General features: G+C 38.9%; 1 protein-coding gene across 2 annotated transcripts in view; it reads right to left on the bottom strand.

The window, feature by feature from the left end:
* The window catches only part of BBOX1 (gamma-butyrobetaine hydroxylase 1), a 110,580-nt gene that overhangs the window by 62,051 nt on the left and 32,327 nt on the right, over window positions 1-16,202 (bottom strand). The window contains exons 3-5 of one of the 2 annotated variants that reach the window (XM_049890752.1): window positions 13,105-13,759; window positions 7,058-7,484; window positions 5,690-5,804 (exon numbers count right to left, since the gene is read on the bottom strand). In XM_049890752.1, coding sequence (XP_049746709.1) covers window positions 5,690-5,804; window positions 7,058-7,276 — 334 coding nt within the window. In that variant the 5' untranslated portion in view covers window positions 7,277-7,484; window positions 13,105-13,759. The remainder of the gene's footprint in view (window positions 1-5,689; window positions 5,805-7,057; window positions 7,485-13,104; window positions 13,760-16,202) is intronic. The other variant, XM_049890751.1, reaches the window with a different exon arrangement.

Raw genomic sequence — 16,202 nt, 5'->3', positions numbered from 1 at the left:
TTCCTAATATTTTAAGATCCTCATTTTTTAACCATATATTTGGAAATGTTAACATGCTAGTCAAGTTTTAAATTGGAAGGGATTAGGGCTAGCAACTTCCTGTGGTACAGGTCAATATATATTTCTCTTGAATGAAAATTCTACCTCATCCTCTCTGCCAGTTGCATAGTTAAAGCTCTCATTATCTCTTAAATAACCATTTCTAGTCTATGCTAAGGTCACCCTGTTCCCACTCACCCCTCAACACAGTCCATCCAACACACAAGGGCCTTTCTACAACACAGATTCGATTACTTCCCTCTCTTTTGAAAGACAAATACAAATCAAGAACTGTTGGGACACGCTGGAGGAGGTGAGAATGCAACAACAGAAAAATGAAGCAAAGGAGACATTTACGACCTTGCAGGCATTTGAGAAATTATATTTATATGACCTAAATTAGAAAGAGGTAACACTGAAAATGTAAAATACCGATTAAAAAAAAGGGGGGGGGAATCTTTCTTAAATCTATAAATGTCTTATGTTGTCAGGCGCCATCGAGTCAGTTCCCACTCTTAGTGAGCCTATGTACAACAGGAAGAAACGCTGCCTGGTCCTGCTTGAACCCGTTGTTGCTGCCACAGTGTCAGTCCATCTCATTGAGGGTCTTCCCATTTTTCACTGACCCTCTAATTTACCAAGCATTATGTTCTCCTCCAGTGACTGAGCCCTCCTGATAACATGTCCAAAGTATGTGAGATGTAGTCTCACCATCCTTGCTTCTAAGGAGCATGCTGGTTGTACTTCTAAGACAGATTTGTTCATTGTTTTGACAGTCCATGGTATCTGCAATTTTCTCCCTCAACTCCACAATTCAAAGGCGTCAATTCGTCTTTGGTCTTCCTTATCCATCGTTGAGCTTTCATATGTGTATGCGGTGATTGAAAACACCACGGCTTGGGTCAGGCACACCTTAGTCCTCAAGGTGACATCTCTACTTTTTAACACTTTAAAGAGATCGCTTACAGCCAATTTGCCCCATGCAATGCGTTTTTTGGTTTTTTGACTGCTGCTTTCATGAGTATTGATTGTGGATTCAAGTAAAATGGAATCCTTGACAACCTGGATTTTTTCTCCATTTATCATGATGTTGCTTATAGGTCCATTTGTGAGGATTATTGTTTTCTTTATGTTGAAGCATAAATCCATACTGAAGGCTGTAGTCTTTGATTTTTATCAGTAAGTGCTTCAAATCCTCTTCAGTTTCAGCAAGCAAGGTTGTGTCATCTGCATAACACAGGTTGTTCACGAGTCTTCCTCCAACGCTGATGACCCATTCTTCGTCATATAATCCAGCTTCTTGGACTATTTGTTCAGCATACAGATTGAACAGGTATGGTGAAAGGATATAACCCCGACAAACACCTTTCCTGACTTTAAACCATGCAGTATCCCCTTGTTGTGTTTGAACAACTGCCTCTTGATCTATGTACAGAATCCTCATGAGCACAATTAAGTGTTCTGGAATTCTCGTTCTCAGCAACGTTTTCCATAATTTGCTATGATCCACACAGTCGAACGCCTTAGCATAGTCAATAAAACATAGGTAAACATCTTTCTGGTATTCTCTGGTTTCAACCAGGGTCTGTCTGACATCAGCAATGATATTCCTTGTTCCACGTCCTCGTCTAAATCCAGCTTGAATTTCTGACAGTTCCCTGTGAATATACTGCTGCAGCTGCTTTTGAATGATCTTCAGCAAAATTTTGCTTGCATGTGATATTAATGATATTGTTCGATAATTTCTGCATTCGGTTGGATCACCTTTCTTGGGAATAGGCCTAAATATGGATCTCTTCCAGTTGGTTGCCCAGGTAGCTGTCTTCCAAATTTCTTGGCATAGACAGGTGAGCATTTCCAGTGCTGCATCCATTTCTTGAAACATGTCAATCCATTTTCCATCAATTTCTGGAGCCTTGTTTTTTGATAATACCTTCAGTGCAGCTTGGATTTCTTCCTTTAGTACTAGAGATTTCTGATCATATGTTAACTCCTGAAATGGCTGAGCATTGGCCAATTCTTTTTGGTATAGTGACTGTGTGTTCCTTCTATCTTCTTTAGACGCTTCTTGTGTCGTTTAATATTTTTACCATAGAATTCTTCAGTAATACAACTGGAGGCTTGAATTTTTTCTTCAGTTCTGTCAGCTTGAGAAATGCTGAGCATGTTCTTCCCTTTTGGTTTTCTATTTCCAGGTCTTTGCACATATCATCATAATACCTTGTCTTCTCGAGCCACCCTTTGAAATTTTCTGTTCAGCTCTTTTACTTCATCATTTTTTCCTTTTTTTTTTTTTTTTTAGCTATTCAATGTTCAAGAGCAATTTTCAGAGTCTCTTCTGGCATCCATTTAAGTCTTTTATTTCTCTCTTGTCTTTTTCATGACCTCTTGCTTTCTTCATGTGTGATGTCCTTGATGTCATTCTACAACTCATCTGGTCTTTGATCATTAGTGCTCAACACGTCAAATCTATTCCTGAGATGGTCTCTAAATTCAGGTGGGATATACTCAAGGTTGTACTTCCATAAAAGTCTTGGACTCTTTTTTTTTTTTTTTTTTTTGTAGCTTATAGGAAGAGAATCAGCCTGGGTAAGCTCATGGATAGGAATATTCCTGAGCTCTACATTGAAAAAATTCCTTGCCTATGTTTTAGGAGAAGCTTCTTAGTTGGGCACTGAAAGCACTTTTTCCTTCTCTGTCCTATAGATCTACGCTCCCCCACCAAAAGAAAAAATAATCCACTGCCTTCAAGTCGATTCCGACTCATAGGCACCCTATAGGTCAGAGCAGAACTGTTTCATAGTGTATTGGAACAGCTGGCCTTTTTGGTTAGCAGCTGTAGCTCTTAACCACTGTGCCACCAGGGCTCTGTACATTTCTACCCATGATCCACCTTAATAAGTCTTGCATCAACAATATCGAACTACTTGCAGTTTCCTATACTCTGTGTTATTTTACACCTCTTTGATTGCCTACATGCCTTTTTCTCTGGAAAATTCTCTGTCTGGAATTGCTTTCCTTTCTCTTTGCCTAACAAACTGATTGATCCTTCAAAACCCAGCTCAGACACTACCTTCCTTCTGAGGATCATTTCCTCATCTCTGTTGATTCTTTTCTCTATGTTAACAGTGACCTTCTTTGCCTGTCTTTAATACACTTAAAATAATGTATTATACTTTTTTGTGTTCCTGGCTATTACATGCCCTTCTAGACCTGATAATCCTCCAGGATATAACTCATGTCTTTTTTATCTAAGATATTTTCTTACAGAGTTCCTGGCACAAAAAAAAAAAAAAAAAAAAAAAAAAAATGCTCACTACATGTGCAAACGAATAGAAATTTGTGAGGGGATGGTTATTACCAACATCTTCCTTCCAGCTATGAATGTCCCATGACAAAGAGTTTTTTGGCTGTTACCTTTCACTTTTGAGTTCAACAGCTAGTGCCAGGGAAAGTCAAGGAAAATCTTGACACCAGATTTTGAAAGGCTTCTAGCCTTCATTCTGAGAAAAAACCAGGAGAGGAAACATTGCCATTGAGGACTAAAACCAAAAATTCTTTCACAAATGTAACTGAATTTCTTTACATGGTTTGGAGTATAACTGTTTGAAAATATGCAATGGCAGTGTAACAAGTTGTTAAATTCTACAAGCAAAAAGCCATAGAACCAATATACCAAAAATGGCCCATTACTTTCTTCTTTAACCCACCAACTGCACAGCTTGAGAATGTATTTTAAAAATCCAATCTCGTTTTAAACCATTAAAATATTTTCCAGTGTCCAAAGAGCAGCCAGTTAGTTCTCCATATACTAATCATGATTTCAGGCTGTCAGCATGACCAGTTTTTTCCACTACTTAACTGAGGGCAGTATCATTTCCATTGTGCTACTGCGTGATAGTACTGAGAAATGTTAGCTATAAAACTGAACTTGTCAAGAAATATTAATGGAGGAGGGTGGGCATATCCTTTTACAGTGTTTAAAACCTTAAGCTGTCATAATAAAAACTTGGCTTTTATGCCCTGAGATAATGAAAAGAAGAATTTGAAGGAAATTAAAATAAAATACAACAGGATTACAGAATTAGAGCAGAGTTAAGGAAAAATATTTTGAGTACCAGACAAAACCTAAGTAAATGAAAAATAATAATATATTTGTGATACTGGTATTTGACCCAGACAATTCCAAAAAAAAAAAAATTTTTTTTCTTTTTTTTAATTCCTACTCAGTTATGCAGTTGGAGACTCCTCAAAGGATCTAGCAATGCACTCGTTGGAGGAAGGTAGGAAAACAACCTTTCCCCAGATACCCAACTGTATTCAACCAGTTAACAGGCTTGATAAAGCGGAAAATGGATTCCTGGTGGTTTAGGTAGCAAATGCTGTAGCAAAACGTTGTCATCTGTCAGAACGGTGAAACTCAAGGAATAGAGGAACGTAGTTCCTGACAAGATGAGTCTATGCTTAAAGACGAAAGGTAAATGTCACGCCCTATTGATAACCAAAGGAAAAGAAATCAGTCCGGTTCATGTTGATTCATTAGTACCATTTCCATACCCAGTAGACTGTAAGACCAGAGTTTAAAACCATGGGGAGTTACCACGCATATGTTTGAGAATTTTAGATTTGAAAGGGACAGTAAAGAAAGGAGTAAGTCAAAATCCCTATCTTGGTGGGTATCTCAGAATTCCCAGAAGTGTTGCAAAATTCAAATAATCTGAAGTCAGTCGCTCCAAGGGACAGCGATAGAATATATCTCATTAAGAGTAGAAAAGAAAATTCAGGGAAACTTGCTTTGTCAGTGTGTTTGTAGAAGTCAAGGTTCTAGTAGATAACATTTTTTTTTGAAGTTTGCTGTTGACTCACATAATCCCACGTAATGAATCTTCAAAATACACAGAGCGAATCATCCAGATACCCACCCTTCGCCAGTGCCTCAGTGGAACAGTTTATCGATTGAGTTCTATTATCGTGTATTTCCTAAGTGTTATATTCTAAAAAGAGTTTTCAATCTGTTTTAAAAATTTATTTTTGTTGCCCAGCTCAGCGGTAAAATCTTCTTTTTCCACTGAATCCTTCCATTGCAGCTTTTGTGAACATTTTTGTGGTTGCAGATCCTCTTGAGACCCATGTAGACTCTCCCCAGATACATGTGCCTGTGTGTGCACATGCACGCACCCACCACACACACACACAGTCACATGTACACTCAGTGCTGTGCATACCATTTCACGGGGCTTGCAGATCACAAAATTCCATCTATGGATGCCAGGTGAAGAATTCCTGCGTTATTAATTTTGTATTGTTTTGGCCTTAGGCAAAATTGCAAAGAAGGGCAAGTCTGCTTCTGGTTTATCCTGCGCCTTCTTTGCAGTGGACACTTGCAGAGTGCCTGCAGAGTGCCAGAGCCAGCGCTAGGAGACAAAGAATAAGTTTGCCGCACTTTTTTTCCCACTTCTTTAAAATATCCAGACATGCTTTATACTCCTTTCCTTTTCTACCCTGACAATCTATATTGGTAGACCTTTAGTTAAACAATTCACATAGATTACAACAACATTTTAACCAAAGCACAAGGGTTTGAATTTGCTTCCAAGTAGCTCCTTATTAGAAGACTTTGAAGAGGTATTAAAAGCTGTGGCAGATTTACCTGGCAAAAACAATTCTTTTTGGAGTGTGGCTCTGGCCTGCTGGGAAAAGCATCTTTTCTTCAGCCAATCAGCTTCAAATTCGCTGCAGTGCTCATCTGGCCACGTGATGTACACCTTATAATACAGAAGACCAATATCACCTATATGTACATTATGTTTCTAATTACTTCTGTTCTCCACTGGTATATGTTTTTACAACTGTTATTTAAGATAATCAGGGAATCCAATGATCTCTCTCTCTTTTTTTTTTTTTTCCTTTTTAATTATGTATTCACAGGCATAGTGTAAGGTTTGGGAAAACAAGGAAACCTGAAGCCGAAGGAATGATACATTTGAAGGGAGGCTCCTAAATACCAAGCAAAAAGTAGAACCTGGCTGGACCTGAAGTTCAGCAACATGTGGTTCTAAACATGTGGTTTCCAAACGTTTCATGATGACTTCAAGATAAATATCGATTCAGATCCTTGCTAAGGTTATTAGCAACAGGAATGATAATAATGCTAATAGCAATAATAACAAAAACACCATTTTGGGGACTTCCTATAAAGAGGCACTATCTAAGTGCTTTATAAAAATGGTCTTCTTAGTCCTCAGAGTGAAGGTAGATATAGCACTACTGTTATTCACATGCTTTAGGTGAAGAATATAAAACATGTCTTTTTTTTTTAAGGTCACCCAGCTAGCAGGCAGTAAAACCTAGAGTAAAATCCTTGAGTAGCAATGAGTACAAGAGTTGGGGAGAGAGAATGACCTTGCTGGTCATATTATCTCTTCTGATAAGAATCCTGGTAAATTCAGAATAGAGAAATATGGGGTAGAGGCATCCAGTTTGTGGTTTTGAGAACAATGGTTTTAAGAAACCTCAAACGACCTTACCCATCTATCCACTAATATGACTAAAAATATTGATCAATACTATATTTTGAGCACTCATTCTATGCCAGCCGCAATGCTAAACATTTGACCCAGTTTATCTCACTCGACTCTCTATGAGCAACTCCTGGTAGCATCCCTATTTTACAGGTGAGTAAGCTGAGACCCCAAAGTATTACTTTACTGTAGAAATAATTTTGATTGTGTCCTTAAGGCTACTATTTACTGAAAAAATAATGAGTAATACTGTATTTTAATATATCTATACATTTATTATATAAAGACATATTTGTAAATAAATGTATATTTATAAATAAAATTTAAATAAATTTATTTAAAAGCAGAAATAGTGATAATAAAAAAACAATAGATAATAGCAGAGGCTTCCACTTATTGAGTTTGCTTACCTTGCACCAAAATTATTGGAGACGAGCCCCTTTATTTAATTTGGGAAAGAAAGAGGATAAAAAGAAACTACTTCCGGAGATAATTACCTTTTTTCTGTCAAAAGCCAGATCTTTAATTCTAATGTTTACATCCAGACCTTCGATGAGAAGTTTCCGGGCTTTTGCAGAATCCAGGTAGCAGTCAGAGCACTGGCAGTTGTCTCTCAGCCATACGGCTGGGTAGAGCGATTCTGCACCATCGTGCCAGAGGACCTGCATCAAATGAGCTCCTTCCAGTGCCTCTACCCTTTGGAAGGTGCACCTCATGTTTCTGGTCTTTGGGGGTCAATCCCGTCAGCTACCGGCTACCAGCAATTAGGGTTAGAAGGAAACTCAAGCAGATTGGATCTGAACTTGACCTTTAAGAGTATGAACAGTTCAGGTGGTTTCTGGCTCTGCTATTCGATCATCTGCCAGAGTCCAAGGGTTGGCTTTCAACACCGGAAACTTTATTCTAATGAGAGTACTTCATATGCTGTAAATAGAAGCACAGTGAGTAAATCATTACAATAATGTGCTGAGTCAGGATCCAGATGAAAACGGTGGCTCGGTTTTCTCACAGAGATTTTAGATAATGAGTTTAGAACCAATGACATATGCACGTTTGTAATTATATTTGTAGACAAGCCCTCAGATTTTTTTTAGGGAGAAAAATGTTCCACAAATTAAAAGTACAACAATCACACCTGTGCTATTTTGACTGCTACCCCAATTCACATAGCTCTGAAAACTAAAACAAAAACTTTCTATCATCCTAAATTAGTCAATTTGCTTTCACAAAGGCAATATTAGTGAAATTTATTTATTTGAGGGGGTACTCTAATTTAGTGTGTTGTGCTATCTGTTCTATCATGTGTTGTCTTACTTATACAATGCATTTTCTCAATGAAATATAAAAGTTTCTAGATTCTGCAAGGATTTCCTTGTTTGGTTTGTTCCCGAGACTTTCTGTGTTAATATACATCAATATAGTTTGCCTTGATATTTTGGCTAGTTTATTTTAAGCCCTTACTGAGAATTTTTGCTTGGGAAAACATGACTTCTTTTTATTAAATCCACAAATTTGAGGACATGCAGTACTTGTAAGGAAGGAAATCAAGCGAAAAAGAGATAGTATGGTTGGTGCTATGGACTGAGCACCTCAGAGCTGATCCTGGTCCCATTAATCACTATATATTTGACCTTAGGATAGCATGTCAATGTTCTAAATTTCATTTGCTTTAAATATTATTTTCCATAACTCTAAACTTATATGGAAGAAGCAGAGTTCCTTAACACCTTAATAGATGATGTGTGACAATGGAAATAAGACTTCATTGCATTAAGGTGAAGGGGAGGCAGATGCACACACACACACACACAAACACACACACACACATGCACTCAATGACTGCTTATAAAAGGTTTTTTATGTACCAGCACTTCAATAGACACTAAGAGATTCAGTGACAAGCAAGTTGAAAGTACTCCCTACATGTTTAGAATTTATAGGAAGACTTTATAAAACATTAAATAACTAGCTAAAAGTGAAAACAGCTTTCAGGTGATTGTTTGGTATATACTTCCCTGCCTGGAATGTGGATGTGCTGTTGGGAGTGGAGCAGTCATTTTGTGACCATGAGGCAACAAGTGGAAGAAAAAAAATCTAAATGGAGCCAGGGTTCCTCATGGTCAGGTTAAATTCACATCACCAGCACTGGGCAGCATCTCTAGACTTCTTTTTACTTGAGAAAAATAAAACCCTTATGTATTTAAGACTCTATCTGACAGCTCGTCTCGATACAGAGAGGTTGGGACAGGAAGAAATGTTTGCTCCTTCCATGGAGAAGAGGCAGAATGAGACAAGGAACCAATATGAAATTATAGCTAGAACGTGAGCAATAAAAAAGTGTTTGGTTTGGCTGGAGCAAAAGGCTGTGAGAGGGGGAAGAGTGAATGAGAGAAATTAAAAGCCATGTGGAAACCAGATCACAGAGCACCATGCATAGCAAGATAAGGAGTTTGGGCTTCATTCTGTTATGAATGGGAACTCTTTGAATTTTTTCAGGCAGAAGATTGACAGGGTTAGATGGAATCATTTTGTCAGGAAGGTGATCATGACTGTGTATAGTGCATTGGAAGAGAGTAAAAGGACTAGAATCAGGGAAATTAGTTTGGAGCTTTTTGTAGAAATCTAGTTGGGTGGAAATGAGAACCACGACGGTAAAGTGTCAATGTAAATGGAGAATAGGTGTAAATAATGTTGCAAAGATATATTTTAAATTGCCCTTCAGTTTCTTTTCTCATAATAACTTGTCATTTCTTTCCTTGGCTGTATTGTTAAAGAATGTTAGGAAAGAGAATGGCTTTGCTCCCCTTTTTTACAAAAAAATATAATTCTTTTATGAGCTATTAAAGACAGTCATGAAATGCAACACAGAATGCAATTGTTCATATGGTCCCCCATGTGGAGATGTGAATATGTTTACTCTGCAGTTATGACAAGTTTTCTTCTTGGTACAAGGCTATACCTCCTCAGTGAGTGGTAAGCAGACTGAAACTTCTGTTTTCACAGCAATTACACAGATGATAAAAAAGATCACAAGCAACATAGCAGCAGGAAAATATTTTATGAGTGTATCCTATTTTGGCTGTCAGGTTATTCTTTTTGGTACTTGACCTGATCTATTGGTAAGCTGATAGATAATTCACTTGCTAAAATTGCTTGTCAAGAATCAAAGGCAAAAAACATCCGCACACATGGCTTGAAACCTGTCTTTTTACACTGAGAATGTGCCTATCTTTTAAAACACATTTCACATATTGAACCTAGCCTGGTTTCTCAAAACAAAGTAGGATGATTTTTCCCACAATAACAGCCCTTCAGTTATTGCAGACTGCAATCATGTGTTCCCTTCTCTCTCTTCTCTAAGTTAAACCTACCCCCCTTTTCTTATCATTCTTTATAAGATGTGACCTTTCAAAATTCCTGCCATGATTATTCTCCAGTTTACCAATGTCTTTCAAAATCTGGGGCCTCCAATTTTACAAGATATCATTGATGTAATATTTCCAGTATAAAGGACAGGAGAATTAGTACCTTATCTGAAGGAAGAATAAAGAATATCTAGAAAGTCCTTTTTTTAGCCTGAGGATTTGGAAGAATATGGTAAATACAGGATCTTAAGAAAGAGCAACCAGTTTTGTTTTATGATAAGAATATTGATTTTAATTATATTGGCAGTAAGTTTACAGTTAATGTAATTAACTGGCGGTAGGCTAAGGTCAGTGGTTGGAACCCACCAGCCACTCCATGGGAGAAAAGATCTGGTGATCTGCTCCTGTAAAGATTACATACAGTCTAGGAAACCCTATGTGGTAGTTGTACTCTGTCCTATAGAGTTCTATGAGTCAGAATTGACTTTACGTCACATAACAACAGCAACGAAGTAGCAGCAGTAGTCTACATTTACATTTCCTGATGCTTTCTTCATGCCAGTCATTGTTCTTATGTGTTTCTTATATAACAACTCATTGAATCTTCATACAACCTATCTTAGTTATCCAGTGCTGCTATAACAGAAATACCAAAAGCAGTTGGCTTTAACAAATACAGGTTTATTCTTTCACAGTCTAGTAAGCTAGAAGTCTGAATTCAGGGAGCCAGCCAGAGGGGATGACTTTCTCTCTCTGTCAGCTCTGGAGAAAGGTCCTTGTCATCAATCTTGCCCTGGTCTAGGACCTTCTGAACACAGGAACCTCAGGTCTAAAGGATATGCTGTGTTTCTGGTGTTGCTTTCTTGTTGGCATGAGGTTTCCCTCTCTCTCTGCTTGCTTCTCTCTTTTATATCTCAAAAGTAGTTGGTTTAAGACACAACCTAATCTTTTAAATTGAGTCCTGCCTCACAGCATAACTGCCTCTGTTCCTGCCTCAATAACATCATAGAGATAGGATTTACAACACATAGGAAAATCATCGACGGCACTGGGTTTTTGGTTTTTGGGAAAATCATATCAGATGACAAAATGGACGAACACACAATACTGGGAATCATGGGCTAGCCAAGTTGACACACAAATTTTCTGGGGACACAATTCAATCCATAACACAACCTAATAGAAAAATTAGTGCAATTACCCATAAAAGCAGCAGAAGAAAAATGTTTGTAAATATCAGTACATAGATGATTGTAGAGTTCATCATAAGTTCTCAAAGAGAGTAAGGCAATTAAAAAAAGTTCTTATTTATTTTAAGCATCAAATTTCCATGTGTAAGTATGTATCCTAAACTCAACTCATTTTTAATAATGAGTTCCTTAATGAGTTTGAAAATGTTTTGGTTGAAAGGATTTTTGTACAACTTGATACATTGGGTGTACCCTTTGTAAGGCACTGTTTTGGCCACACTTAACATGGTTCCTGTACTTAAAGATGGCACGGTGTCCATGTCACACCTACTGTTGATGCAGTTACACCCACAGATACCTGCACCAACGAACACTAATTACATTCCAGCCTGTTATTTTGAACTTTCCCTCTCTCTCTTTTTCTTCTTCTTCTACCTAGCAGGTTTTAACTATACAGAAACAAAGCATATTTTTTAGACATTAGGGGAACCTGAGATTTTCCTCCAACCCACCAAGCCAAATGAAATCCTGAGAAAGATTTTCTAAGAGATGTGGAGATAGCAGGACCTTGGCTGATGGGAGGCTGCTTGAGACACAGGAGAGTGTGGAAGAACTGGAATGACTTGGGTGTTGGTGAAGTTAAATTATTTGGGTATCTATGAAGGAACTTCACATGATATATCTATACTTCACAATCTCTTTCTTAATTTACAACACATGTGAATGCTAATCTAAACAAAAACATGGTGAAAGGGAAAATAATCCCCCACCTTAAACTTTCTTGGCTTATTTATAGCTCTTTTGGGGAAAAGGAGGTGGAAATTTAAAAAATGAACAACAACAGAAAAAAAATACCAAAACATCCAAATGGTCAGTAATTATTTTAAAACAAAGATGAGAATGTGAGGGAATAGAGATACTAGATTAATGGAAACAGAACAACCAGAATGGAAATAATGAAAATGTTCACACATTGTGAAGAACATAAGCAATGTCATTAAACAATTTGTGTAGAAGCTGATGAACGGAAACCTAAACTCAAGATTGTTAGCTGTTAGTTGACTTCACAATCAGATATTTCGGCTTTGGAGGGAGAAGGCAGAAAGAAGGAATGATTTCCAGATATTACACCATAAAGCCTTAAAAATATTATTAAATACTATAAAATTGTTTTATATTTCAAACTTTAAACCATAAAAATCCATTAATTTCCACCTGGTGAGGATAGAGGGAGCCCTGGTGTTGCAGTGGTTAAGTGCTCGGCTGCTAACTGATATTTAGGCAGTTTGAATCCACCAGCTGCTCTTTGGAAACCCTATGGTGCAGTTTTACTCTGTTCTATAGGGTCACTATGAGTTGGAATTGACTAAATGGCAACGGGCTTGTTTGTTTGTTTTTGTAAGGGTAGAGGTGAACCTGACTGTATTTGTGGTGTCTGAACTTTAAAACAGTTTGAATATAGACATATGCCACTCATGTCACTGGCTAAGTCCCTTCAACTCAGAGATTTTCTTAATGTGATTTAGGAAGTGTCTAAAATTCTTTTTAATTCATGAATATTTTCTCATGTGAAGAATGAATTCTACAAAGACATTGGATAGCCAGTCCACTAAGTATCAACTCTCTCCCAAATACATCCTTTCTAAGTTATAAAATGGGTAACTCGAACTTTACTTCAGTGGAATTACCACGTTCATACTGGAGCTGAATTATCAAGGCATTTATTTACTGATGTAATATAGAGAACTGGGACTAGATTTTACAAAGATTCCTGAATTCTTTGAACCAGAACATATATTCACTAAGAGAAAGCCTACACATTTAATAGAATTGATTCAAAATACCTATCATATATCATCTCAATTTTCATTCAGGGAGAAAAACAATGAAAAGGGCACACAATGACCTTAATTAAACAACATTCTAAAGAAACAAGTGCTGCTCAGCTTTTTGGATTTGACAAAGGGCCGAAGTATAATATGTACTCACCTTTCTTTGGACTGGGTTGTGGATTATTCAGAGAACATTTCCAAAATCCAGCCAGACCCCTCCCCCATCCCAGCCCAGTCTGCTTTTTAGACAGTATCCTCTCTGTCTCCTCAGTGCACATTCTGGGTTAGCACAGGGATTGCAAAGTAATTTGACTACTAGACTAGTCAAACATAATTGTGGAACTGAAGCTGCCAAGAAGCAGTCAGATCCACTGTATTCCAAAATCAAGCCTATTCCAAATGCCTGATGGACCATCTTCCATTGCAGTCCGCATGGTTGCAAGATACATGTGACTGGAGTTCCAACTGGATGGCCTTCCTCCCAATCCACAGACTTGAATACACAGGGCCTTAAAATAAAAGAAAGTTAAGGTCAAGCATACCTGTTCCCAGGTGTCCGTTAGGCGCCAAACCATGCAGAACTTACTGAGGAAAGAAAACGTCAGCTTCAGTCCTAAATGTCCTTTGGGGAGGAAGCCTTCTGATGCCAGTCACATCACAGGGTTGGTCTGCCTGACTTCTAATGTGGCACTATTCCTTGGAAGCTCTTCTGTTCTGGGCAGCCGCAAGGCAGCCCTGCCCCCAGACACAGCTGGGGTTTGCAAATAAGGAAGGATGGCCCAATCTGAAGGTGTCGCAACTCCTGAAGGATGCTTGGAGGTGCAGAAAAAAAAAAAAAAAAATTAAAAGTAAAGAGCCAAAATGTTTTATGGCCTAGAGGGGAAGCAGTTAGCAAGAGAAAACACTTTAAAACTACTGCAGGAGCCAACCACAAAAAACTCTAGGACTCAATGCAAAGCATCACCTTCGTTTAAATTCTTTCCAGATAAGAGGAAGAGCTGTTCTCACCTGTCTCAAGCATTATGTCCCTGGGCTGGAGCAGCAACAGGAGCAAGTGAGCAAGCTCTTTCACTACTTTTTCCACCTGCTCATGGTGACAGCTCACTTAGAGATCAGGCATTGAGATGTGCGTAACAGGGAGGAATTACCAGTTCCCACTTGATCAGAAGAGAAGTGGTATCTACTTGCCTTTAGTCTATACCCATATGAGCCTCTTTGGAGGGAGTTTGATTAGTTGCTTAGGGCTGGGAAGGAGGCTGGGATTGGTTGTCCTGAGCCCAATGTCCTCTTTCTGTGCTGCTTTAGCTGGAATGAACATTGGCTACAAGGGAGCATGGGGCTTCTCTGAAGGTACCTGGTTGCCCAGTGACTTGATTCACAACACACAGCCTTTTAAGTAACAAAAGGGAAAGGCCAGGGTGGGCAGCGTGCCCAGGATCCAGTGCCCAGCTGCCAGGCATTTACTTGCCAGGCCAAGTGGACAGATCTTTGGTCCTAGGTCCTAACAGGGTCCAAATAAAAAAAAGGCTGCAGGTGGCAACTAAAGTCTAGGAAAGAGACACAGAAGCCCTCTGGAAAGAGACACAGAAGCCCTCTGCCCCACCTTCCACCAATGCCGCCCTTCCCAGAAAGACACAGAAGCAGCCCCAGCCTATAACTTGTTGCTTCTTGCCCAAAGGACTCTCACAGTGTGAGACCCAGACAAACAGGAACAAAAGAGCTAATCATAAAAAAAAAAAAAAAAGGATGGGAGAAAATACAGCCAAATTCTCTGGTGGCCTCCTGTCCCTGTGGGTTCTTGCCCAGGACAACTCCCCCTTCCAGAACTGCATCGTCCTTACCCTCAATTATACTTTTTTGGCTCCTTTCACAGTAAAATGTAAACTGTGTCCCTGCTGCTCTGGTCCCCTCCTCCACTTTCTCCCTTCCTTCCCTCAAGCCTCCAGGTCAAATTACTGACACCCAGTGTCCAGGGAAAATAATGACATGTTTTATTTCCCGTGTCTGGGTGGGGTGTGTGTGTGTGTATGTGGAATGCCGTCAGAAATGTTGCCAGCATTTTAAACCCACGGTAACTGAGGTTTTAGGTATGCCGGAAGCAATCAGTTAATTAGATTTTAAAAATTCAGATGACGTAACAGAATTGCCCACAACTAATTTTTATTTCATACCATGTGCTTTAGTAATAGGTAAATTCCTTTCCAGTTTTAAGAACATTGTTGAAAGAAAAATGTGTTGCAGGTACATGATTTCTGATGGGGTGAGTAAGTAAAGGAAAACAAAACAAGCAACAAACAACACAAAACTGTCAATAGTTAACATGCAAAAACCTGCACATAAAGAAGTAATTTCCACACTGAAAGCAGACAACAAAGAACAACAAAACCCTGTTCTGGACTGTAAGAAGCATCTTTAAGATTGAAAAGATAATGTGAGCATTTTTTTGAGGGCTCTGTCTTGTCGGCATTAACCCTTTGCAGTTTTCAGCTTGCTTTCACATAAGGCCTCTCAGTGTACTATCCTGGGAACTCGAACAACCAATATTAACATTGCGGATTCCAAATAGAGTAAAGGAGGCCATATTGTTATTGTTAGCTGTCATCAAGTCAGCTCCCGACTCGTGGTGACCCATGACTTGTAGTGACTCCATACACAAAAACAGGGACAGATTATCCAATTGGCAAGGTATCACGGTGATCTGTTAAGCAGTACAAGCACCATGTGTACTTGGCCTATTCGATAATCTGCCTCTGTTTACAAGGGTTTTGGAACTTCTATATTTAGTACCATTCTTGGAGTAGGAGCCTGGGTGGAGCAAATGGTTTGCCATGGGCTGCTAACCTAATGGTTGGTGGTTTGAACCCATGCTGAGGTTCTACAGCAGAAAGGCACGGTGAACTGCTTTTGTAAAGATTTCAGCCAAGAAAATCCTGTGGGGCAGTTCTATTCTGCAACACATTGGGTCGCCATGAGTTGAGGGTTGACTCAAAAACAACTAACAACAATAACAACAAAACCACACTTAGACAAAGTAAGACGGCCCTCTACCCTGGGCCCGGTGCTTTAGAGGACCCCATTCTGGCCTTCCTCCACCTGTACCTTTCAGTGGCATGATTTATCCATGGGGCAAAGAGTACATGCCCACCCAGGCCCTGTACCATCCTGCTGTCTGGATAAGGCTCTGGGAGAGCAGATCCTGAAACTCTGGAGCCCTAAATAATTGTGTTTGCTTCTAGGCTCTGGGAGTGTCCTCTT

The sequence above is a fragment of the Elephas maximus genome, chromosome 7 (assembly GCF_024166365.1).
Source record: "Elephas maximus indicus isolate mEleMax1 chromosome 7, mEleMax1 primary haplotype, whole genome shotgun sequence".
Lineage (NCBI taxonomy): Eukaryota > Metazoa > Chordata > Mammalia > Proboscidea > Elephantidae > Elephas > Elephas maximus.
Note: the sequence above shows the minus strand (reverse complement) of the source record. Positions and strands in the feature narration are given on the sequence as shown.